This window comes from Pavona decussata, unplaced genomic scaffold (genome assembly GCF_977016875.1).
Source record: "Pavona decussata unplaced genomic scaffold, jaPavDecu1.1 SCAFFOLD_100, whole genome shotgun sequence".
Lineage (NCBI taxonomy): Eukaryota > Metazoa > Cnidaria > Anthozoa > Scleractinia > Agariciidae > Pavona > Pavona decussata.
The window spans coordinates 3,952,501-3,976,633 of NW_028145515.1; the positions used below are offsets into that span (position 1 = coordinate 3,952,501).

Sequence of the window (24,133 nt, forward strand, 5' to 3'; positions counted from 1 at the left end):
CTACTTTCGGTTTCAGCTCACAACTATTGAGAAACTTCCTGTGTGAGGGCTGTACGCATAAAATCACGCGTCCAAGGCCCAGGAAAAGCCTCGTAGACCTGCTAAAACATGTATTATCAAACGCATCAAATTTCGAAACAATTAATTTAATTGTGTTGACGGAATATTATTGCCCACAACATCTAAATTTTGGGTTAGCAGCAACAAACAACATGAAAGCGAAACTTTTTTTTATTTTTATCTCTACAGTTCCGTTTGGAGTGATAGCAGCAAAGGTTTCCAGATTTAAGACTGCAAAAGTTGCAGAATGGGGCTGCAAAAATTATAGTGTACGCTCCCTTGACATATGAAAAGAACTACACTGGCTCTCTCAGCTTAAGACCAGCGTAGAGCTAAGACGAAATTAATTATGATGTTAAAAACGCTTCACACATAGCTCAGAAACTGAAATTAACTCTGCAGTGTATGTTAAAGTGCTAAAGTGATGCATGTTTAAAAACATGCACCGCAGATTTAATTCTGAATCGGGAATTATTGCAGTGAGCATGCCAATCCTTCCAGGGAACGTACATTGTCTCGTGTGGGATTACCAGACTTGTTGGGTTGGAATGTCCTGGGTTTCCCAATCAGGTTTTTTAATTGGTATTTTAATTCCAGATTAGAAATGATTCTCTTCACAGAAAATGAACGTAGCCCCCACATTTGACGAGATTTCAAAGCTATGGATAGAGCCCTTCTCAGTTCTCATTAACTGTATGTTTCCCGTTGAGTGGGTGTATGGTGACTGGTACTGGTGGTTGGGAGAGTCTGAGGCCAAACACTCGGACCCAGAATGCATTGCACTTTCCTCACCTACCGAACTGGATGTAGGAAGTCGCGCTGAAGGGTTTTGCATTCCGCGAATGTTTGTGAGTAAGTCTGATCAAGATGAGTCCAAGGAGCGTCTTTCTGAAAGAGAATATTGGCAACCCGATTTAGATGAGATGAACATCAGGGAGTGCCTTTTTCAGAGCGAAACAAAAGCCCTTTCTCCCATGTTCACTGTGTATCATGCCGAGGATGATCCCAAATATGTCAAACTGAGGCTGACCGAGGAATGGAAAGAACATCACCCAAGATTCAAGGGCACTACGTTCCTCCATCAAAGCTTTATGCTGCCAACTACCATTGGTCATTCATTTCAGCACTTTGCATCATTTTGTACAGGGTCGACTTATGAAGCCCGTGGACCAGTTCGCACGACCCGCTATGATGATGAATTAGGAAACTTGTCAGAGCTGTGCAATGCAGACCACGCGAACGTGTTTAAGTACCCAACTGCATGGCCTGAGCTAGCTATGGAATGGCTAGTGCGTCCACGCGCGAATGCATGGCCTTCACCTGAACTCTTACAGGAGATATTTGAGTCAGGCTGTCACTTGGCTCCGGTTGGCCGAGGAAAACGAAGTAGAGAACCCATTGACTTGCTTGATTATATAAAGAACCCGGGGTCGATAGCATGCCAGAAAACAAGCAATGACAAGGATACAAAAGAGAAGGTGATGGATGAAACTGAGTGGAAGGTGTCATTTTCAGTAGCGGAAAACTTGTTGGGCCAAAACGTAACCCCAGTGCAACGCCACATTTTCGTCCTCTTGAAGATGATCAAGAAATTATACCTGCCTGAAGTGGTCTGCACCTATCATTTGAAAACCTTGCTGTTCTGGGAATGCGAGAAACAAGACCAGTCATTCTTGAGGGAAGACATCTCAGCCAGGTGCCTTTTGCACATCTTGGATCGTCTTCAGGAGTGTCTGGAGAAACAATGTCTTCCACATTACATCCTACCACAGAGCAATCTGCTGCAGTATGAAGACCCCGGCTGATGAACTGGCAGAGGCAGCAGCTTCTGTTGCTGATGTCAGGAGAAACATTCTACCGAAAATCGTCAGCTTGTTAAAACGGCTAACCTCCTTGGCGCATGTGTCAAGCTTCTTTCACGATGGTTTGGACTTGGATGCTTCTGTGGTAAAGGTCCAAGACTGTGGTCTTGCGGAAGAGAAAATAACAGAGCTCTCGAGATTTCTTTACTCAGAATTTGTCAGGAAATGCAAAGAGGTTATTTCAGAATTGAATCGCGAGGAGAATCCAAGTCTTCAAATGCATCTCCTCGTTATCTCTTACAATTATCAGACGCTGTTGGCAAGGACACTGTGCAAGCTCTGGTGTCTTGACTACAGCGCCAACTCCACAGAGCAATTTATTTCGTTCATCAAAGATCAAGTTCAAGAACTGTCCCTTGATGAAATGTTTGTTACGATAGCACCCGAATTCCTCACCCAGAGGCAAAACGGAAGAGATCTTTCACTGCTGATTCCTGAGGTAATTTTAATGAAGACTGAGATGAAAACCTTGCAGAGAGATCTGGCATCAGAGGCAATACAGCGCCAGTTACGGAAGCCAGAAAACGAGTTAGTTAGTCGGCTGAAAGATAGTGAGCTAAAGACTCTAGTTAACAGAGTTTATGAAAGATTTAACCCCGACGATCAAAGCAAGGACGATTTCGTGAAAGCGTTTAATGAAGAATTGGAGAAGTTTCTAGCAAAAGAGGCCCATGGTAATGAAACAGCTGAAGAAGGCGGGAAGAAGGAAGATAATTAGGGGGACTCAATGTTGTGTACAAGGAAAAGTACAGCTGCAATGCGTCAATCGACAAAATGTCCATATCCATCTCCTGTTCCACGGAAAGCACTGGCGATTACAGGAAGACGAGGTTCATTTCATCGAATTTATGGTGCACACGTGACGTACCAAAGCGCAATTGCTAACTTGTTTTAGAACATGACAATGCTTAACGACAAATTTGCTCAAATCCAAGGACCAATGTTAATGATCAGTGTAGGAATAGAGTGGAATGAATTTTTGTGTGCTGTACGGGAAAATACTAAAGGAGAGAGAATTTGTAATATGGGATTAAATGTCAACCAGCAGTGTACTGTTCTGATTTACAGTCCAACAAAACAAACAAAGCAAGCAAAAGATTTCACGACAAGGTCCATAGCCGGAACAAAAGCTTTACCGAGGCAGAAGGAAAGAAACAGAGGATAACTGATAGCTATCTCTGCTACGCGTTTCCTCATTTGAAGTTATATTTGCTCCATATTTGGCGTCGTCTACTATCCAAGTCTACAAGAACCGTTTTGTCGAACTGATTTCCCAGTTTGAATTGTTTCAAATATTGTTTTCTGGGCAATAACCGTTTAGCATAATTTTAAAAGGTTATTATTAAGGACCACGAAAAATAGCCTGCGAACGCAGACGCATTTCCGGCTGCCGGAAATACGTCTGCGTTCGCAGGCTACACGAAAAAGAAACGTGAAAAAAAAAAATGGCATTCAAGTGCTCATCATACAATGTACACCTCGGGCATGACATCAGTTTAAGGAGTATCTCAGATCTGAAAGAATTAAAAATTCATCTACTACTCAATCTGACAAAAAGAACCTTCCATGCTGGTGATTTCCAAACTCTGTTGCTTCTGAGAATGGTGTATTAATCAGTAAATGACACACGCATACTCTTAAAGGGAGTGCTCTTATAAGGAGTCGAACCTAAGACCTTCCTATTACTTATTACTAGTTCGGATGCTCTACCACTGAGCTACGGGAGACTTGTGGGAGCTAAGGCCATTAAACTAGGTTCATGGGACAAACATACTGCTAGGACGTCGCTTCTGTTTAACTAAATTTCAAATCCTTGAATGAACTTGTTGGAAACTTGTATCAAGGCAACTTTCTCGGTTCCTTCTATATTGCCTATGGGTGTGGAATACATTTAAGTGACAAACGCATCGTGAAAGAGAGGCCTTCATCAAGTTAAAATTCTTTCGTTTATTATCCCAGAATGATTGTTAAACAGGAAGTTCCAGCATAAAAGGGGCCTGGCCAGGCCATTCGATTCTCGCCTTCAGTTGTCAATCAACCATCAGAGCGTAAACAACTGACAAACAACATGTATCTTTTTCTTCGGCTTTTACCGATAAAATTGACTTAGTTTTTAGAATAATCCTTGTCAAACAAATAAGAACTTGATATCTTATACTGCTGTGGTGATATTGTAAAAGTTTGAGGCATAAGTTTCTGAGGAGTCAACAACTTGCCACAACTGAACAGTGGAAAATTTGCATCTCACGCCATAAAAGGTGTGAAATGAGGGAGGGGCTTGCCCTTTTATAGCGGAACTTCTTGTTTAAGGTGGTGTTTTGATTAAAATTGTGAAAGCCGTTATAATAAAAACCACCCAGAACAGATTTTCATAACAAAGCCAAATACTAGCTAAAGTACAGCTATAACCTGAAATCAACACCAGGACCAGTAGCAATACCAAGGTCAAGAACCAAAAGACATGTAAACTCTTTTATGGCGCGGGCCGCAAGGCTCCTTTGTTTATGATTGTGTATTTTTAACTTTAGATCCGATTATGTAAAGCCATTGTACATTTATTTTTCAAGATGGATGAATAAAGCTTATTAATTATAAAAAACATTGAAACGTCAAATAATAAATTATTGTGATAACAAAATAATGTAGGATTAGTTGCCAACATTGATGAGAAAGTCCTCTGGCTGGAAAAGTTTTGAATTTTTAGAGGCACTGAATTGTTTCATTCTGAGTATTCAACAGTCCCATAAATATTTACGTCCACACAGTTTTCTTCCACTACAAATTAAAAACAACTGAGGAATAGAGAAATCGCAAGAATAGTGTTCCTGTATTGACGACACTGCCCTACTATCTAATCCCCAGTCTTGCGCGTTATTGTACCCAACCAGGCTTTTATATGCCTCAAACGCGGAGGAATTTTTTTTTTTTTTTCAATTTTCATATGAGAACAACATTAACATTTGATCAAGCAAATAGAATAAATTCTGTCATATACACTTTAAAGCAGGCTCTACTGAGCTTTTGTAAAGATCTCCCATAGTAACATTCATATTACAGGAGAAGGCGTCCAGATGAGGATGTGATGTTTTACAGTAAACCTGCTACCTTGTCCAAGGTTATATTCAATTAACCAAGAAGTTGTCATTTAGTTACCCCTGAACCATGCAATGGGTAATTCATATTGTTCGGTAATCTGTAGTGGTAGTTCAAAGGTCACTGCTCTAGCCACACTCCCTTTTTTCAGAGAAATAGGGTCAGAAGAGCTTAAATTTTGAGACAGTACTTATCTGGGCTTCCACTTGTTGGCTTTATCCCCACCCATCTCACATGGAGCTTTGTATTTACCACTGACCAGGGTACCAAATGGGGTTTGGTGTCTCAGAGCAATGCACATTTTGTGAAGACTGACAACTTGTTACCTTTCTGAGTGTGAATTCTCTACTTAGAGCCCAGATATAAATGCTCATTCTGTCAAATGGAGCCCTGTAGAAAAGATATCAAGAGGCAATGGGACAGAAAAGACAGGGTTCTAGTTCCCCTGGGCTCTGGATCCCTCAACCTTGTTCCTAGGGTCTGGATTCTTCCCGCACGGGGAGAGAAGAGACCCTAGGAACAAGGTTGCCCTCAACCCCATTGGGACCCTATCTGACATTTGTTCTACATACTTAAAAACCACATAAGCAACACTCAACTACATAGTGAAAAAACCAATTTTCACCTTTATGTGCAAAAATTGACATGTGCCTTCTTGTATGAGGGTCAAGTGGCTAACTTCATGTAAAGTTAATTTTCTGATACCTATATGAAGTGGCCAAGTAGTTAATTCCTTTTCCTTGTAACTTATGGTAGCCCATGAAAGACTTCACTTGAGTGGAGTGGATCCAATAATTTATGAAAGGGGCGAGGGGTGGGCAAGGAGAGTGTAATTGAGTCTCTGTGGGAAGTCAGGGAATGCTCCACCAGAATTAAGGCATTTGCTACAATTTCAACTTCTCAAACAAAGGGTTGTAACCCCCTTAATATCTGAATTCATTCCTGGGCTTGCTTTCAAGTTACAATTGAACCTCATTATTACGGACATCAAGGGGACAGGAATAAGGCCCGGTTCAGACGCCGAACTTTGCATGAGCCGAACCTAATACCTCGAATTAAAGTACATGAAAAGTTCGGCGTCTGAATCAGTTGAGAACGGCTGTTTCAATTTGGAATGGCTCAGCTGTTCTTCCCGCCTGGCTCAGCCAGGAATTTTGGCTTTGGAATGGCTTTGATTCAGACGTCAAACTTTTCATGAGCCGAACCTAATGCATAAATTATCATAACGTATTTGAAATTAAAAATTAAAAAAAAAACGCTAACATTTCGATTGGTTTTGCTTCAAGTAAATTAAGTTCGGCTAATTAAGTTCAGCGTCTGAATCAAAAGGCGGGATTTTCGTGATTTGGGCCGACCTTAATTTGAATTAAGTTCGGCTCATGAAAAGTTCGGGGTCTGAACTGGGCCTAAGTGTCCATATTATAGAGCTGTCCGTTTTAGAGAAGTAGGCTTTATATGGATTTTGTCTCTCAGGGACCAAGTGAACTGTCCGTAATAGAGAGGTGTCTGTATTATATAGAGGTGTCCGTAAGGAGAGGTTCCACTGTAATCAAATAATGTCTTAAAAAATGTCACACTAGCTGCAAATTGGCCTACTGGGTCTATGACCCTCAAGTCTGTGTAGTGCTAAGAGGTTCAACTTTTACTAAAAAAAAATTATAACTGATATTTTGGTAAAGCACAATATTTAGTTTCTCATGCGTCACCATTGGTCTTCCCTCTCCTTGGATGACTACCCTCAAGGTCTTCAAATGTCTCTGGCATTGGTTTTCCTTTAGTCTCGTGTAGTCTCAATCCTGCTATCGCAGCAAACAAGGCAGTACAAGCAAAAGCAAACATCGGTAGTGAGACGTTCTGATCTCCTAGTAGAACAATATAGGGGGCTACCATTCCTCCAACCCTGGCTGACAAACTTGATATACCCATGCCGGCATTAAGAGGTTCAACTTTTACTAAAAAAAAATTATAACTGATATTTTGGTAAAGCACAATATTTAGTTTCTCATGGGTCACCATTGGTCTTCCCTCTCCTTGGATGACTACCCTCAAGGTCTTCAAATGTCTCTGGCATTGGTTTTCCTTTAGTCTCGTGTAGTCTCAATCCTGCTATCGCAGCAAACAAGGCAGTACAAGCAAAAGCAAACATCGGTAGTGAGACGTTCTGATCTCCTAGTAGAACAATATAGGGGGCTACCATTCCTCCAACCCTGGCTGACAAACTTGATATACCCATGCCGGCATTACGCACAACCGTGGGAAAGAGCTCAGCTGAGTAGACGTACAGCACAGCAAAAGATGCAGAGATGCAAAACCTGCCTCCAAGTGCAGTCATGGATATTGCAGCTACATGATGACCACCTTGTAACTGCAGAAACATACACAGGAAACAAGAGCAACTTGCACCAACCAGGAGACAAAATAAAGTTTTCCTGCGCCCAAGCCATGACAGGAGAAACTGTGTTGCAGCAAACGACGGCAGCTCAATCAAACTGGCGAGCACAAAATTGATGTACAGACTGCCTCCAAGGTTTTTAACATTCAAGGCAAGTCCATAATATACCATACTGTTCACGCACCATATTAGCATCATAACTACTGTAATACTACATACAGACTTGTGCATAAACAAGTCTATTATTCCATGTTGTGAAGACTTCCCCTCAATTTTGGCTTCCACTTTCAGAAATATTACTTCATTTGTATTAGAGCCATTTTCTTTTTCTATTTTTCTCAGAATGTTTTCTGCCTCTTTAATTTGCCCTTGGGATGCCAGCCATCTTGGAGATTCTGGAATACTTTTGAACACCAATAAAACAATAAAAGAGGGCAGAATTGAAATTATTGTCAGCGTCCGCCAGTCACGAATGAAATAGGCTTCAAAAGCCAGGACGACATAAGCAAAGGCGTAGAATCCCTGTTGCCATGTGCCTGCTGACCCTAATAAAGAAAGATATAGAAAGAGCACTTTTAATTGATTAAAATGATTAGAATCACCCAAGAAAGGTATACCTGCCAACTTTTCCCGAGTCAAAAGCGTGAGATTTTTGTCTCGTCATGACCGGGATGTCCGAAAACGTCCGAGCCACTTCCGACGATTTCCGTCATTTTCCAAAGACGTCCAAACGTTGCCGAAAATGTCCGAAGATATTCCGACGACCTTTGAAGGCTTACAATTCGAACAGATTGTAGACATTTCATAGTTTAATTCACAGGTTTTTCATAGCATTTTCAGATGTTTGTATCCAATAGCGATTTGAAAGCTTTTACGATTGTTATAATTAAGAGCAAAGAAATAATGCATAAGAAATCTCAAATGAAATGGAGTTTTTTTAGAACAACTCGTCCAGATTTGTGAGTCAGGCGTGAGAAATTGTCCTTGATGCATGAGATGGATGTCTTTAGTCCGCAGGCGTGAGACTCACGCATAATGCGTGAGAGTTGGCAGGTATAGAAAGGGACTGCATGGTTGCCCTACAACATGGTGTACCAGCCTGCCAACCAAAAACTGAAACTGTTTGGATAATTTTTGGAAAAATTTGGGGTCAATAAAATTTAACCTTAATGTTGAGGAAAGATCACATGTCATTTTTATGTGAGTGATTAGGTGACCTGTGTGGGAGACTGGAGAGTCACTTGAACCTGGGAGAGAGCAGCAGAGCTTTCTATTAACCAGGTAGCAAAAATTTTGGGTTGGAAATTTCAGAAACTTTCCGTGTCAAATGGAAAAGCTTATGTTCAGTCATTCCAAACTTGCAATCTCATTAATAGGTCAAACAAGATATGTTATTTCCATTCCAATGGAAAACATGATGTATCTCCAAAAGTGGTCTTGACTATTTGTTCCGGAAAATTTCTGTTAGGTCTGCGCGTACCATTTGCATTTTAACCAGTTAAAACCGAAATTTTGGCTAAATAGAAAGTACAACAGGAGAATTGGCACACGAGTAAAAACAGTGCACTGAACTTTCTGTAAAATGTAGCTATACCCCCACAGAATTGACAAATATTGACAATAAATTGACTCTCAACTTGAAAACCAGCTATAATGCATTATTTCACCTTAGTAAATAGGTTTTAAGACTCTCTCTTAGTTAAGCGTGTGTGGGTCTGAGTAACTCAAGCACTCGCACCGGTGAAATTTTGACTTCCTGTTTCCGTGCGTTACTCCTGTCACGCAATATTTTTTCAACCCGCACAGTATTAAAAGTACAGTCAGTTTATACATGATGCAACTAAACCTTGTTGAAACCTTAACTTTTCCGCCTCTGAGTATTCAGTTGATGTTTGGCTTCAGTTTTAGCACATTTCTTCGTGTGTTTATATGAAAACGCCAGATTCGCGTGTTGGCAAGACGTGTAAACACATATTGAATTGCAAAGCTATCATATGTCAAAGAGAGGCTTACAAACACTTCCCTTTTCTAAAATACAGTCCATTATTTTCCTTTTCTGGAGATTTTACTGTGTCTCCGTATCTAATTTAATCATTCGGGTGTAGAAACTTTACTTTAAAAAGCGCACAATTTGTGGGCAAAATGACTTTCAAAGGCGAAGATAGCCTGCCTACCTCGGTAGTTTGGCCCAATCGCTTCAGTTGAAAGTACGTATGTTATAAGACCTCCACCTCCGTTCAAAAAGCCCATAGCAAATCTCAAGGCAATGTGTTCTTCATAAGTTCCCACGAGTCCGGACATCAGGGCTAAAATACCACCAACGATGTATGCGAATAACCAAGGTTTCCGACGGCCATATTTATCGGACAAAATACCGAAAATTAATACACCAAACATGTATCCAGCGACAAAGATTGACTGGCTTAGTTCAGATTTGTAGCGATCGCCGCAAGCCAGGTTCCACTCGGTGGCGATGGATGTGAATTCAGAGGAAAATTCTGCTCCATGACAAATGGAACCATCTTTGTCACAACAGGCCGGGTGACTTGAGTTGCAGTGCAAAATGAGGCCGCTTGTAGAAGGACATTTCCATTCAGGGACGGCTCCGATGAAAACAATAATCAGCGTTTGACAGGCAAGAGGAAGAGATATGAGACTCACAATAAAGTAGATTCTCTTTTGATGGCGGCCAAATTCGCCGATGTGTTCCAACGCGGAGTCGAAGTCCATTATTTTCGGCATACTCGATTCAGTGTCGATTCTTCATGAATTAAAAATTCAACGCTGATTTCTGACCATTCACGGCTGGAGAAGCATTTTTTTCGCCAATTTTCTGTCAAATCAGAGAACAGAACTTTTGCAGCAATATTTATTGGCCGTTTAGTTGCTTGGATCTCCGCCGTTCAGAGCAAGAATTTTCACGATCGCGCGTCCATTCTGTTACGAAACACTTCAGTCACGGTCACCTTCCCCTCCCCTCTCCACTAAGTCATACTCAGCCCACTTGACCTTTTGGCCGGGTTGTTCGAAAGCCAATTAACGCTAATCCACGATTAAAAGTTAAAACCGAGATTTTCGTCTAGCTCATTTAAAATGATTTGAAAGGCTCATTTTAAGCTAATGGTAAAGAAAGGTTTAAGGTAAAACTTAGGAACAAAAATCTTTTGGACGAATCCTTATGGATTAGTAAATAAATATACTCGAATCAAAGTTCACGTTAACCCAGGATTAACTTAATCGGGTTCTGAACAACTGGGCCCTGGATGTTAGCAACTTTTCGAATTTTGAGATAACTGATTTTATTCAAAGATCGATGGGTGAAATTTCACTCGAACCACATCCTTAGGATTTTGTTCTAACCTATTGAATGATTCTCCAGGAGTATCTTGCCCTTGAGCCTTACCAAGGAGTCCCCCCTCCATCCCCTCCCCAGATATTTATACATGACCACAATGATCGCCCATTTCTACTTGGATCTCATTTTAACAAAGTTCTATGGCGCGCCTTTCCAGTCAATATTCAAACAAGCTTAATATACGATACATCCATTACATTTCTGTGCCATATTTTTTAATTCCTTTCTGTATATTTTTTATTTTGCTTCTATATTTTTAATATCTCTTCCTATTAATTTATATATACGTGTGTAGCTCATCTATTTTTTATTTTGTTCTCGTTATTTTATATGCGTTCTTTATATTTTTTTATTTATTTCGTATTTATTTTCGTTCCGAGCGGGATTTTTTATTTTCTTTCTAATTAGTATGCAACATGTGAGCACATGACCGCGATGCATTTTCCCGCCAATTTCAAAAGCAAAATGGCGGATGGAACTTTAAGAGAAGGCCTTTACAACTTCATAGAGTCTCTTCGTACCCTGTTGATTGGTATTCAGAATTTGAGCACACAAGATGTCTCCGTTGATTACGTTGAACAAGCTAACTTGCGCCTGGAGGATGCAATTTTAACTTTACAGTTGCTATTGCATAGTGTATGGCAAAGTGAGGACTCTGTCCTTCAAGATTTCAAGACAATAACAGAAGCTGTTTTGACAAAAGTACGCTTTGTTTTTCGTGTAATGACAAAGTATGAGGAAAGCAATTCCGTTGAAGCAACGGTATCAAATTCGTTCGCTTGTCCTACCACTAAACTAACAGGTGCAGGAAGACCAGTCATCGTCATCGAAAGAGAGCAGATCGAATTCTTACGCGAACTGCATTTCCCCTGGGTGAAAATCGCTAGCTTGTTAGGTGTCAGTGAAAGTACTTTACGTCGAAGAAGACGGGAATTAAATTTGAATGATGACAGCGAAAACTGGACTGCATTGTCAGGTGCGTAGTAATTTACAGACTGAGGTTATCTATACTAGTAGGTTATTTGGTTTTAAGCTTATCGGTGTGTTTGGATAAGGGTGTCTGCGAAGAAAGGGAGTTCAACATCGGAAACAAGATATAGTCTCCGGCAAAATAAATCTTAGAAGCCATACCCTTGGCCAAAGTATTTTAGGTTCCCCAAAATCCCATCTCACTCAATGATGTACGATACTTCAAACTTTGTAATTCAAATACAACTTCTTTTCAGATTCTCCGCTTGAAGACGCTGTCAAAGAAATTAGAAGTATTACTCCAAACATTGGACAACGAAGATTGCTTGGAGCTCTCCGAGCAAGGGGATTTCGAATCCAGCGATGGAGGGTTCGCAACTGTCTTCTTAGACAAGACCCACTTGGGACAGCACTTCGCTGGAGTACTCCGGTTTACCGTCGAAAGTACTCTGTACCAACGCCAAACGCTTTGTGGCACATAGACGGTAACCACAAGCTTACCAGGTACAGGTTTGTTGTGCACTGCTGTGTTGATGGGTATTCGAGGGTTATTGTGTATGCCACCCTAACTGATAACAACCGAGCAGATACAGTGTTGCAGCTCTTCATCAAGGGAGTACAAGAGTTTGGCTTACCTTCAAGAGTAAGAAGCGATCATGGACTGGAAAATGTTGGAGTGGCACAGTACATGTTGGAAAATAGAGGCCTGGACAGAGGAAGTATCATAACGGGAAGCTCTGTCCACAACTGCCGTGTTGAGCGCGCTCATAGAGATGTTTACGCTGGTGTCCTTTGTCACTTTGCCAATATCTTTAGTGGAATGGAAGACATGGGTCTTCTTGACCCGTTAAACGAAGTACATTTATTTTCATTGCACTTTGTCTACACACCAAGGATAAATAGGGCATTGCAACACTTTACTGATCAATGGAACAATCACCCCGTCTCCAGTGAACATCAATTATCTCCCCTACAAATTTTCGCCTCTGGGATTTTGGAGAACATGCACTCTGGATACTCTGGAGTTGAGCGTATTCTACATCCAAATCAAATTCCATTGTATGGGTTTGATCCAGATGGACCTTTCCCGTTAGACGACGACGATTACCAGGTCTCAATACCAGCAGTTGATGTTCAGCTCACACCACAACAACTGCATATTTTGGAAGTCTCCTGTCACCCTTTGAATGACGATGGTGAACATGGTAGAACTCAATATCTGAGATGCATAGACATCCTTAGAAATCAGTTCAACATATAAGGAACTTTGCTGAGATAAGGCCGTTTTGGTGGTAACTATGTTTCAAAACAGGTGTACCCAGCACCCCAGCATCCAACTAACCTGAAATCCGTTGTTTAGAGAGTGAAAAAGGGGCCTAGAGAATTAAGATCAATTAACGCCTATCAAACTGGCACCACTAATTGTAAATCGATTAAAAACAAAGTCATGTTTTTTTATGAGCAATGATTGGCTGGGTAGCATAATTCATTCTAAGAGTAAGGCATGGAACAAGAGGAAATTCTGATAGAAAGTCGTCAAGATAGTTCTTTTCTCTTGCTTCCCATTTACGGTTAATCGTAGACTACCAACTTCGATGACAGATTGAAAACGTAAACAGTGTGAGATTTATTATTTTGCCTTCAAATTGTATCGATCAGAATAGAACACAACGAATGCAACTTAACCTTTACAACAGTTAGGAAAAAACTACATTAAAATCTCAACAATATAGTTATAAACAGCTACGCTCGCTTGAAAATGTCAACTTTGAACAGATTACAAGCTTGATACTACAATAAGGCATCAGCTAACGATTTTCCAGTATGTTGTACAGGAATCGATGCACAAATAATTTGTGCATTGTTGTTAAATGTTTTAAAACTGTAAATACCCATTAAAGGCAGAAAACACAATTTATATATACACATATATATAAAATGAAATTATCAGTCTGTTCTAAATCAGCTTGCCACCATAATGGTCTTCATTTCTTCACAAGGCATATTACACAATATCCATTTCCCAATAATCTGATGCAAGTATTGCACTGAACTCCTCTCTAAGTTCAGGAAATGACTGATACGTTGAGGATAGCTCCAACACAGTATTACAGGTGTGGGCAATAGGTCGGCGACCTAAACCAGATAAGTTGGTAAAATTTACTTGGATTGCGCCAAAAAGCATTAACTCTGAGCCACTGATAAACCTTACAAACTTTGATAATTTCTGAGGTGTGTCAAGGCCCTTAATATACCGTTTGAGAAACTTAAGGCTATCCCTTTCCCCATCACTCTCAGGGTTTGCCTCTAGGCAACTAAGGATTTTGCTCGTTGATGGTATTAACAATTCATACCTTTTGGAAAGTGCTGCAAAATCAGGAAAACTAGGAAGGAGTGTGACAACTATATCCTTCCAGCACTCTGCAATATACTGTGGCTTCTGCAGTAGCTCCTTATGGGCTATTTCTTCAATAACTTGAATGACATTATCAGAATTTACCATAATTCGACAGTCATAGTTACTAAGTATTTCTAAAAGCTGGGACATTTCATCTTCATCATCCCACTTCATATCACCAGCAAGGCACTTGTCAATCAAACATTTTTCATCTACTGAAATGTAATTTCTAAAGGATTGAGTCAGCATAGCGCTAGTTACAGCAGATTCCCCCCAAAAAAAACAGGCAAGGAACGTTTGAGACAGAAGGACTGGTAGGTATTGACAGGTTAAATATCCTTTCACCAAAATTCTACCTACAGCAACCCATTCCTCCCTTTGATAGTCATGTCTTACAAATGGTACACGCTCATTTTCTCCAACAAAAAGGGAATCATATGTTTCTTTCCAAAAAAGAGAGAAAACATCTCTAAGCAACCCAACACCTCTGCCCATTTCTTCAACTCCCCTAGCATCAATAACGATTATCTCTATGTCTTGACTCATAATTAACGGATCTCGGAATAAGTTAATCAAATCCTTCTTAATATTTAACCTGTGCACTTGGATGATACGTTTTGGTAGCAGTTGAGGTACAGGTACTAATACCGGTATAACATGCTCAGATGATGCATGAACAATATCAGAGTTACTGTCTAAAACAAGTGCATTTACTGGAACAGGTAGCTCAGATGATGCCAAAACAATATCAGAGTTACTGCCTGTCTCTACATCATTCAACTCTGTATTTTGATGTGATGTTTCTGCTTCAGTTGGAAATGGTACACAATAAGGTTGTGCAGGGTGGGGCACCACAGCTGCATCTGGCCTCCCATCACTCTCCCCAAATGAAAGCAACACAGGGCTTCTTTGTGCTCCACTAACACTAAAAGAAATATTAACTTGTCACAAACCATTAAAAAAGTGATCTAAGTGGTAATGATGTGACATACTACGAAGTGTTCATAGTCACATAAATATCTACAATCACATGGAGTTGCAATATACCAAATCAATTTACTGATATCTAAGCAAACAAACAAATAAATAAATACACAAATCTGTTTGGAGACAAACCGGATAATATTTCCAACAAAAAGCCATTTTCATGTCTAGTAGCATGAGCTGGGATGCCAGTCTATCATATACAACGTTATTCCACTGCATTGGGAAGCTACCACATAAAATTCACAAATACCTTTGTAGTAAGGCAAAAAAGCTAAAAGAAATCTATACAGGTTTTATCTTGTTCAATGCAAAAATTCACTCGAAAAAGTTCACCTTGGACTGCTATCTAATACTGCATTCTCTAGCTCCTCTTCAGTTTCACCCTCATCTTCAGATTCCAAAGGTATCTGTGATCTAACATAAACAGCTCCTTGACCAGCCATCCTGGTCACTCTTTCTGCATCCAGAGTTATGCCATCTGCCAACTTAGGAGTTATCAGCTTTCCATAGCATGGCTAGGTTGAGAAAAACACATATTACTTGCGGGCTTTTTGCAAAAGTTAAGGGTAATTTTGATGAAAGAATAATTAAGTTAAGCTTATGTCACAAGCAAGGGGAAATTATACAATAAATGAGGAGGTGGGAGCGGGGCAGTACCAGAGCAAGTCTGAATAACCTAACAACTTCTCCCAAAATTGTAAGTCCATTACGCGGGTCACTGCAGGTATCCTCTTGTGTGGGTAAATTGTTGGCAAAATAGTATAAATGCGTATTTATAAATAGTGCAGCCACAACAAATGCACAAACTGAACAGCAACGATGATAATATTATTGCGTTAAACGTAGAACAATGTTTAAGCTTATAACACAAGTGGAAAGTTACCCACCTTGACATATTCAAATAGCAAAAGCTTTGGAAATCGATTCAGTATAGCAGCTTTAAGGGAATTTGCATCCCAGCTCTTGTCAAAGGGAAACTCGTGGCAGACAAGTTCTCTCTCTTCTAACTGAAGTCGGCTTGTATGTGAAGGCACTTTGTTGATCTTGGGGCTGGGAATGAGGACTAGATCCTTGTAAACAAGTGTCTTCGATGGGCGGCCTTTGTTCGACTTAATGGTCTACTTTAACCTTGCTGGTCTTCTACTCGTGCTTTTTCTACTAGCTCGGTTCGAGCCAACTGTCGGAAAGAGAGTGGCAAGACGAGCTTGAATAGAACTGCTTGAGGCTGGCGACGTCGAGGATTGAATGGCACGTTCGCTCGACTGAAGTTCCTTGTTGTTCACCTGACGATCCCCGTTGTTCGGCTGACTGTCAGAGTTTACCGTTCCATTTATCCGAGGTAAAACATTTCTCGTAAATCCAGGTCTCAAATGACTTAAAATCTCTAAGGCATCCGCGGCCGCACGACAAGCAGTAGACAGTTCTTCCTCCATGTGACCGAAAGCCAAAATGGCGGAATGGAAAAAGTGCATCACGTGTTGCATACTAATTAGAAAGAAAATAAAAAATCCCGCTCGGAACGAAAAAAAAATGCAGATTAAATATAAAATATATAGAACGCATATCAAATAACGAGAACAAAATAAAAAAATAGATGAGCTAAACACGTATATCTAAATTAATAGGAAGAGATATAAAAAATATAGAAGCAAAATATAAAATATACAGAAAGGAAATAAAAAATATGGCACAGAAATGTAATGGATGTATGGTATATTAAGGTTGTTTGAATATTGACTGGAAAGGCGCGCCATAAAGTTCATCAAACAACATTTACCTTCAGAGACAGTTTCCGGTAGTCATTTATTCCTCATTAATTTAAATTACATTTAATGACAATTACATTTGATGTTTTCCTTTTCGATTTTTTTAAAACAGCAAATTTTTGATATCATGTAGCGCATTGCTGTCGCTGAGAATTCCAACGTGGTCAACTGCGTGGTATCCCTTCATACTAACACTGTGATCTTGCCGCTGCATCCACGTACCACAGCCCTCCAAACTACGCCGGTTCACTGTCCCATCCCCATCACCATAAATTACTTCCGGTTGGTGATCCGGGAACTCTCCATCCTCAAACATGTAGCTTGCGGCCGTGTGTACCCCAGTGCCATACAAACAATGCAGCCGCACATTAGGAGCATGCGCAGTCAGTGGGTAAATCAGGTTTTCAACCAGTTTTCTAAGCTTTATAGCGCGAGGGGCCCCAATGTCTTTGAAGAAGTCTTGGAAGTCGTTTACAGTGTATGTACGCTTGGTGGTCTTTACTAATACTTCATCCGGGGACCATAATTCTGGACTTGGCATCAACATTGCGTTACTTGTCCAGGTTCGCTGTTGGCCACGCACGTCCAACGGGTCCACGAGTACATGTGGGATGCCGAGCGTGTTTCCAGACGAAAATATACTCATCATCTCAACCAGTCCACCATAGACACCTATTTTCAAATGATAAAATTATTTCACCTCGACTTTCAGCGATTGTTTACCTTATAAATCTATATTTCTAGAAAGAGCACAGTTGCTGTTAAAAGGTGGAGCCAAACACAGGCACGCGTGCCACCAGTGCCGCACGTGGGAAAACGTGCAGGTACTACCCTGCGCAAGAAAACGTGGTTAATGATTCGTCCCTAAGCAACAGACAGTCACAATTCAGGAACACCTCATTCGCGCGTTTTCCGGTTTCCCGTACACAAGGTGTTTGTTCGTTTTAATGATACGAATTCATTTCATCAGAATACCGGAGCTGTCATTTGCGAAATTTTAAAATATGTTAAGAATAAACCCGAGGCTGAGATTTTAAAAAGAATATAACTTTGTGTGTTGAAAATTTATAAATACAATACAATTATATGTTTTTAGCTAAACGGTATAAAAATTCTTCCTTTCTCTAAACGGCAAAACTAGCCCATAAAACGATAAAAACCTGCACTAGCAGAATGTTAGATGCTAATGACAGTTGATAATTGTAATTGATACCCCCAATACGTTCTAAAACGAAAATGTCAGACGCTATAATCTAAGGATATTCAAAAGAATATTTTCAGCCTAATATCGGCAGAACAATAAGAATATTCAGCCTTGGCCTGAAAAACAATACTGTTAAAAAAAATCAAGAGCGCGACACTCCAAGTTTGACTAACCGTTAAGTGTAATCCATTGCAGAATGTATTTGTCCTTCCAGTCTTGCGTCTGTTTGTTCAAGAATACCAGAGTATATGGACATCCTAAGCTGTGACTCATCAAAGTGACTTTCTTGTTGCCGTTCCCAGCGTATGTGTCCTCAACCAGTTTTTTCAGCTTTGTAAAATATTCCTGACCTGGTTCTGAGAGAGAGAGTGAAGAGAAATTAAAAAACCGTGTAATTTTGAAAAGACTTCATACCGGCTTAAAACCGGGGTTGCACAAGCGATTTTCTCCTGAATAAGCGACGTCAGTTCTGCAAAAACTCAAAGAAACTGTTGCTTGCCGACACGAGGTAAAAATCACGCGTGAAGCTATCCTCCTATAATCGGCGCGACGGCCAATAAAATTGCAGAAAAAAAGTCTTTGAAATTCAAACAATTTGGACTTTTTGCTGCGTGATCCATTCCCTCTCCTCCCCCCCCCCCCCCCCCTCCCCTTCCCGGCTACTTCATATTACTGCTTGTGACAAATTATGATCGCATCTTATCACAAGACGTCAGTTTTCCTGTCTAACCACAACTTGTTCCCACAGCCTCTCCTGTTCACGTCCCAGGGAGCGAAGAGGAGAGACCCTGGGAACGAGTTCGGTCTAACCACCCATGTATGTGTGCTTATCACGTGTCGGTTACGTTCTACTTACCAGGGGCGTATCTGAAGTCATACGGGGCAGCTCTTAGCGATACACCACGCTTGTATCCCCACGAGACCAGGGTGTTTACCATTGTCTTGAAATACGAAATCAGATTGCTAGTATCCAGATGCTCTATTGTTTCAGTGTTGCCAAATCCGGGAATTCTTGTTTCCACTCCAGGCGCGTTTTTGACAGTGTTCGTATTTTCGTCATATGCTAGTCTAAGATAAAAAGAAAACTTGGTCATACGCAACCAGTACACCTCTACGTCAATGATAAACAGCATATAATTGAGTTCTCGAACATCGCGATCCATATTTTAGTAAACAATAAGCAAGGGACCGCAAACCAAAATGCTGCAAGTATACGCAGGATCTGTAAAAGATCTAATCAGCCAAAAATATAAATGACTCAAATTTCTGCAAGGCTGATCGGACTGCGTAGAAAACTTAACACGACAGCGACATGACAGAGACCAAACCGAGAATCAACAGCATGCGGCAACCATCGATTCTCGGTTTGGTCTCTATCACGTCGATGTCGTGTTAAGTTTTCTACGTAGTCCGATCAGCCTTGTGGAAATTTGAGTCATATTTTAGTACATGCTTTGTGTGAGAAACGAAAATAGGTATCGTTAACTCTCAGGACGATGAACAATATCCATATCAATTTGTAAAGAAAAGTCATGTCTCACAGACAAATATGAAAGTGATCGATAAAAAGAAGTTGCCCAACAAATTTTACCGGAAGGGAGAAATTCGGATTTCAGTGTAACGAAACATTAGTGTTTCCTTCGCCAAAACAAAACGTGAAAGATTGATAACACTGGAATCTAATTCCTTTTATTTTCTGAGGGACAAGTAGCTCGTTTAAAGTGTGGAATGAGACTAGTTAGCATTTTTGTAACGGCACTGAAACAGTAGCTTGTAAATTTTGCCAAGCACGGTAAGTGCAACCGAACAGTTACACTTTTATTTTCTGATTCTCACGACTTTTTTTACGCGGTTTTTTCTTCGTGACTTTTTTTTTTTTTTTTTTTTTTTTGCGACCGATGTGACCGCGGGCTCAGCGTCCATGTCATTGGCGTCGTTTCTTCTACATAATCCTCTGCACGCCAAAATAGACTATTTTACAGTTGTGTGCTAAGCCAGACTTAGCCTTAGTCGGATTGTAAGCGAGGCTGGGGGTGACCTTGTTTTGGTACAAACCGCACTGCTTTTGTTCTTGAACAAGTTTACATTTACATGTGAAAAGCAGTAAGGTTTGTATCAAAACAAGGTCACCCCCAGCCTCGCTTCCAATCCAAGGCCAGGACACTAAGCACACAACTGTAAAATGGCCTATTCTTTATGTTGACACAAACTTAAGACAATACCGTCCGAAAGCAAAAGGAAGGCTAAGATTTCCCTGTGTTGAAGACCGAGCTGAAAGTATCTCTCGAAAAGATCAACGTAACGCAGCTTTCAACGTTCAGCGTTCAACGCAGCTTTGCTGTAGAACAGGTATATGTCGTGGAATTAAGGTTACCGCGTATACCTTCAGAGGTGTGTCATGTCCAAGCGATGTAGCGCGTCCGGTTTAACCTGTAGATACCTAAGCCCGTATATCAAATTAAAGTTTATAGAGCTGGCTATCATACGACACCAAGAATTTTGAAATGAAATGAATTGTCTAAGTTTTTACGACCTCTAAATGCGACCGTCCGAATCACCTTTTAAAAGCTACAAGTCAAAGCGAATTTTGTTTTTCGCTAATTTAATTTGCTCCTCAGTTTCGGACCCAAAGCGCTAAAAAAAGGTGCCTTCGTTTTGCCATATTCAATTGCAGTGAAAAGTTACAGAACATTTTCGAAATAGGATTAAAAAAATGTGGAGTGATCATACAAAAATCGCTCTGGGAGAAAAAATATTTCGAAAGAAAAATTCACAGACAGCGTTTTGTTGTTTATGTGTTAAACTAACTACTGTCCAAATTTGAAGGCAAAAGAACAAATTCCCTTTGAGTTTTAGCTCTTTAAAGTGTCCCCTTCAACGGTGAAAAAATTGATTCGAGAAAACAGCGCTAAAAATTCGACAATTCATTTTATTTCTAAATTCTTGGTGTAGTTGAATGGCCAGCTCTAAAAGCTTTGAATTTGATATAGGAGATTAGGTATCTACAGTTTAAACTGGAGGCCCTACATCGCTTGGACGCGAGACACCTCTAAAGGTATACGGTAACCTTACTACGTTAGATTGGGGCAATAACAGCAATGACAATCATGAAAGCTAGCTAAAGCTATTTCGATTCTTTTACTGAGTAGCATTATTTTCTTAATCGACACCATTTTATGCTTGTGCCTTACGTCTCTCCGCCCACAATGGTGAAAAAAAAAGTGTAACTGTTGGAGGCACTTACCAGGCTCGGTATAAATTACAGGAAAAGTCCCGTTCCCTAAACCTTTTTGCGACTTAAATATTAAACAAAGGAAACCAAGTCTGGGATCAAACTATAAAAGTACTCTGTTCGGAACATGTCCTCGAAAAGCCACAGAACGATCTAGTTCAAGTTCAAGTTTATTAAAGATTTAAACACATACAAAGAGAAGATAAGCACTGATAGCAGTTAGCTACAGCTATTCGAGACGAGCAGTGGTTTTGACGCATAACAAATAACAGCAGTTCAACCTTACAGAATCAAAAAAGTAACTTACAATACAGTAGCAGGTAAAACAAGAGAAAGGAAAATACAATGACAAAGAACTAGGACTAGATGTGTACAGTTAAAGAAACGAGATTTACGATAAGGAGATACTTAGCCGATCACTTAACAATATTTAGAGTAAAACAGGGACGTTATATTACTTTGAGTACTTCTAAAGAGCAAAGTTAGGCGAACATAGCCATAGTGCGAAACATAATACACAAGTACGTTATAAAGTTGACAAGAGCAGGATGGATTATGCAGATATAATACGCTGAGTTTTCAAAATATTTTCGATCTATAAACTTATTGGGTTTTATTGAGTTCTTGTGACTTTTTCATCTCACCTCATGTTGTCGGTCCAGCACTGAATCGCATAGGGAAGCAGTGACGATTTTTCGAGCCACAAAGTGAAATAATACGACGTCTTTTGAGAGCAGTACCAACTTGTAACGCTTGGCTTGTCCAGTTTGCCTTCAATCTGACTGCCACCTGATCCAGGAACTTAAAAACATACGTGGACATTTCATACAAAATCACAGTTATAAACTCGTAGTCATTGCTAGATGCTTCACAACAAAATTAAACAGCAACTAAATTGTTTCAACGAACGATCAATGCCGTTTAGGTTTAAAATTCTGGTACTGCTGTGGGCTTTACTGGACTACATGCACTTGAAAATCTGAAAAACTTTCTAACAAGCCTTTTCGCGTGTTTTTCTGTCAAGCAATTTGAGCTTTTTTAATTGCGTATTCATAACCAGACGGCCAAAGGTGTTCACAATACATTAACTTATACAGAGGCTTTATTCTTACTCATAAGCAACTAAATTCTTGAAAACGAACCGTTACTAGCGATAAGGTACATGTTTTTTGTTGTTGCAATACTCTTTCCTTTTATTGCCGTCTAGTAACAGAGGACCTTCTGAAATGGTAATGTTAAGACTACCTAAAGTGCGTACACAGCGAATTGCGGAATGCAGATTAAAACAGCCTGTATGCACGGAACGGATTAGTGAAGACGGTTTGAAGTCAGTGTTATCTTACTTCGCATAGAATTAGACTTCCACTTTGCATTTTGAGAATATATAGACCACCTATAAAAAGGGTGCCATCAGAAGAACTTTTAGAGATTTGAAAAAACGTCCGAAAAGTTCTACTAAATCCTGTCTTCGTTATATAAGGAACTCTATGAGAGCACGAAGGTCATAAAGGCGTTTTGAACATGCTAAGACCGTAGTAAAGGCAAAATTTCTTTTGTAATTATTTTGGAAAGAGAGTATATAAATATATGTAAAGATCATTGAACTGGAGTTTTACTTCATGAAACCCAAATTCGAGAATAACAAACATGAATGTACATTGTCTATTTCTGTATCAAACTTCACATCGGAAAAAGCATCATTTCAGAAATATTGCAATGACTGTCTTTTTGCACACCTCGAACATTTTTTTTTTTTTATTGTTCAGTTTGATTTTCAGGCTCGACAAAAAATAATACGAACGTTTAGCCTCCATCGCAATAAAAGGCTTTCAAAGCACATATATTTACCTATAATCACCGGTGTCTTAATATCACCAGCTTTTAATTTCCTTGGTTCATTTGGTTCAGCTGTCGAGGTTTCCCAGGTAGACAGGATCACAACCAGAACTACTACATGAAAAATGACTTTACCCCTCTTCATTTTGTGAAATCCTCCTTTCAGTTTCGCTTTCGCGCTAATTAAATTGTGCAACTTAAAAAGCGATGCCCTCCTTTCTTTCCTTCTATTGAAGGATAGCAAATATTCTTGGCCTATCACAAGCTAGGCCAAGTCCTACGCACCAAGTATTGCTGTCATGTGATTTGCTTCTATGAAGGCCTTCGCACTTAATTCTCACATGGGCGAAATATTTACAATAAAAAGTATTGTTTTCAACTTTAGCAACATAGCAGCTAATAAAACTTTGTTTTGTAGCCTTTGTCCATGACATCGTGGCTTTCTTTTGCAGAAACAGTATAATACAAATGTCTATCAGCTGAATAACTATTACAAGTGCTAAAGTGAGTCAAATCATAGCTATTCAAACCAAAAAATTGTCCTCTTTGTAAACAAGGTCGGTAAATTTTGACTGTTCTTTATTGCGTCCACTCCGTGTGTCACTCTGCTCATGATGTACAATACCTCCCAGCCACTTTTGAGTCTAAATAAATGTAAATATATGAAACACATTTTGAACTGCGGATGAAAGATTCCAGCAGTTACTACGCAACTTAAGCAGTCGCGAAAAGAAAACCTGAAGAAAAAGTCAGGTTTGAACGGGATTCGAACCCATGCCCTCTACGATGCCGGTGCAGTGCTCTACCAACTGAGTTATCAAGCCGATTAGGAGCTGGTCATGTTGTGAGTTTGTATAATACTCGTGAAGGATGAATAAATAAATATAAATATATGAAACATATATTTTGACGGTCTGTTAATTCCAGTGTGGAAACTGGAATCATAGAGAATAACTGGATAAAGCGAAGCCCGTAGTGC

At 40.0% G+C, this 24,133-nt stretch overlaps 4 protein-coding genes and 1 pseudogene across 6 annotated transcripts in view; 1 reads left to right on the forward strand and 4 right to left on the reverse strand.

Annotated features, from left to right (window-relative positions):
* The window catches only part of LOC146472427 (uncharacterized), a 2,806-nt gene extending 938 nt beyond the window's left edge, over positions 1–1,868 (forward strand). Inside the window, exon 2 of one of the 2 annotated variants that reach the window (XM_085119788.1) lies at positions 681–1,868. In XM_085119788.1, the coding sequence (XP_084975914.1) occupies positions 681–1,865 (1,185 nt within the window). In that variant the 3' untranslated portion in view covers positions 1,866–1,868. The other variant, XM_085119789.1, reaches the window with a different exon arrangement.
* A 5,087-nt stretch (positions 1,869–6,955) lies between these two features.
* Positions 6,956–10,354, reverse strand: LOC146472428 (solute carrier family 22 member 15-like). Its single transcript, XM_085119786.1, has 2 exons — positions 9,582–10,354; positions 6,956–7,952 (listed from the first exon to the last, which is right to left on the reverse strand). Exons 1-2 carry the CDS (start codon positions 10,147–10,149, stop codon positions 7,018–7,020), a joined length of 1,503 nt encoding a protein of 500 aa, XP_084975912.1. The 5' UTR covers positions 10,150–10,354; the 3' UTR covers positions 6,956–7,017.
* Positions 10,355–12,748: 2,394 nt separating this feature from the next.
* Positions 12,749–14,963, reverse strand: LOC146472429 (uncharacterized). The gene has a single exon (XM_085119853.1). The coding sequence runs from the start codon at positions 14,673–14,675 to the stop codon at positions 13,737–13,739; it is 939 nt and encodes a 312-aa protein (XP_084975979.1). The 5' UTR covers positions 14,676–14,963; the 3' UTR covers positions 12,749–13,736.
* A 155-nt stretch (positions 14,964–15,118) lies between these two features.
* On the reverse strand, positions 15,119–16,554 carry LOC146472430 (uncharacterized; annotated as a pseudogene). The gene is made up of 2 exons (XR_014866641.1): positions 16,004–16,554; positions 15,119–15,631 (listed from the first exon to the last, which is right to left on the reverse strand). The product of XR_014866641.1 is annotated as an uncharacterized LOC146472430 (transcript).
* Positions 16,555–16,985: 431 nt separating this feature from the next.
* Positions 16,986–23,299, reverse strand: LOC146472431 (lysosomal phospholipase A and acyltransferase-like). Its single transcript, XM_085119553.1, has 5 exons — positions 23,167–23,299; positions 21,963–22,119; positions 18,943–19,154; positions 18,260–18,442; positions 16,986–17,554 (listed from the first exon to the last, which is right to left on the reverse strand). Exons 1-5 carry the CDS (start codon positions 23,297–23,299, stop codon positions 16,986–16,988), a joined length of 1,254 nt encoding a protein of 417 aa, XP_084975679.1.
* Between the last annotated feature and the right edge of the window lie 834 nt (positions 23,300–24,133).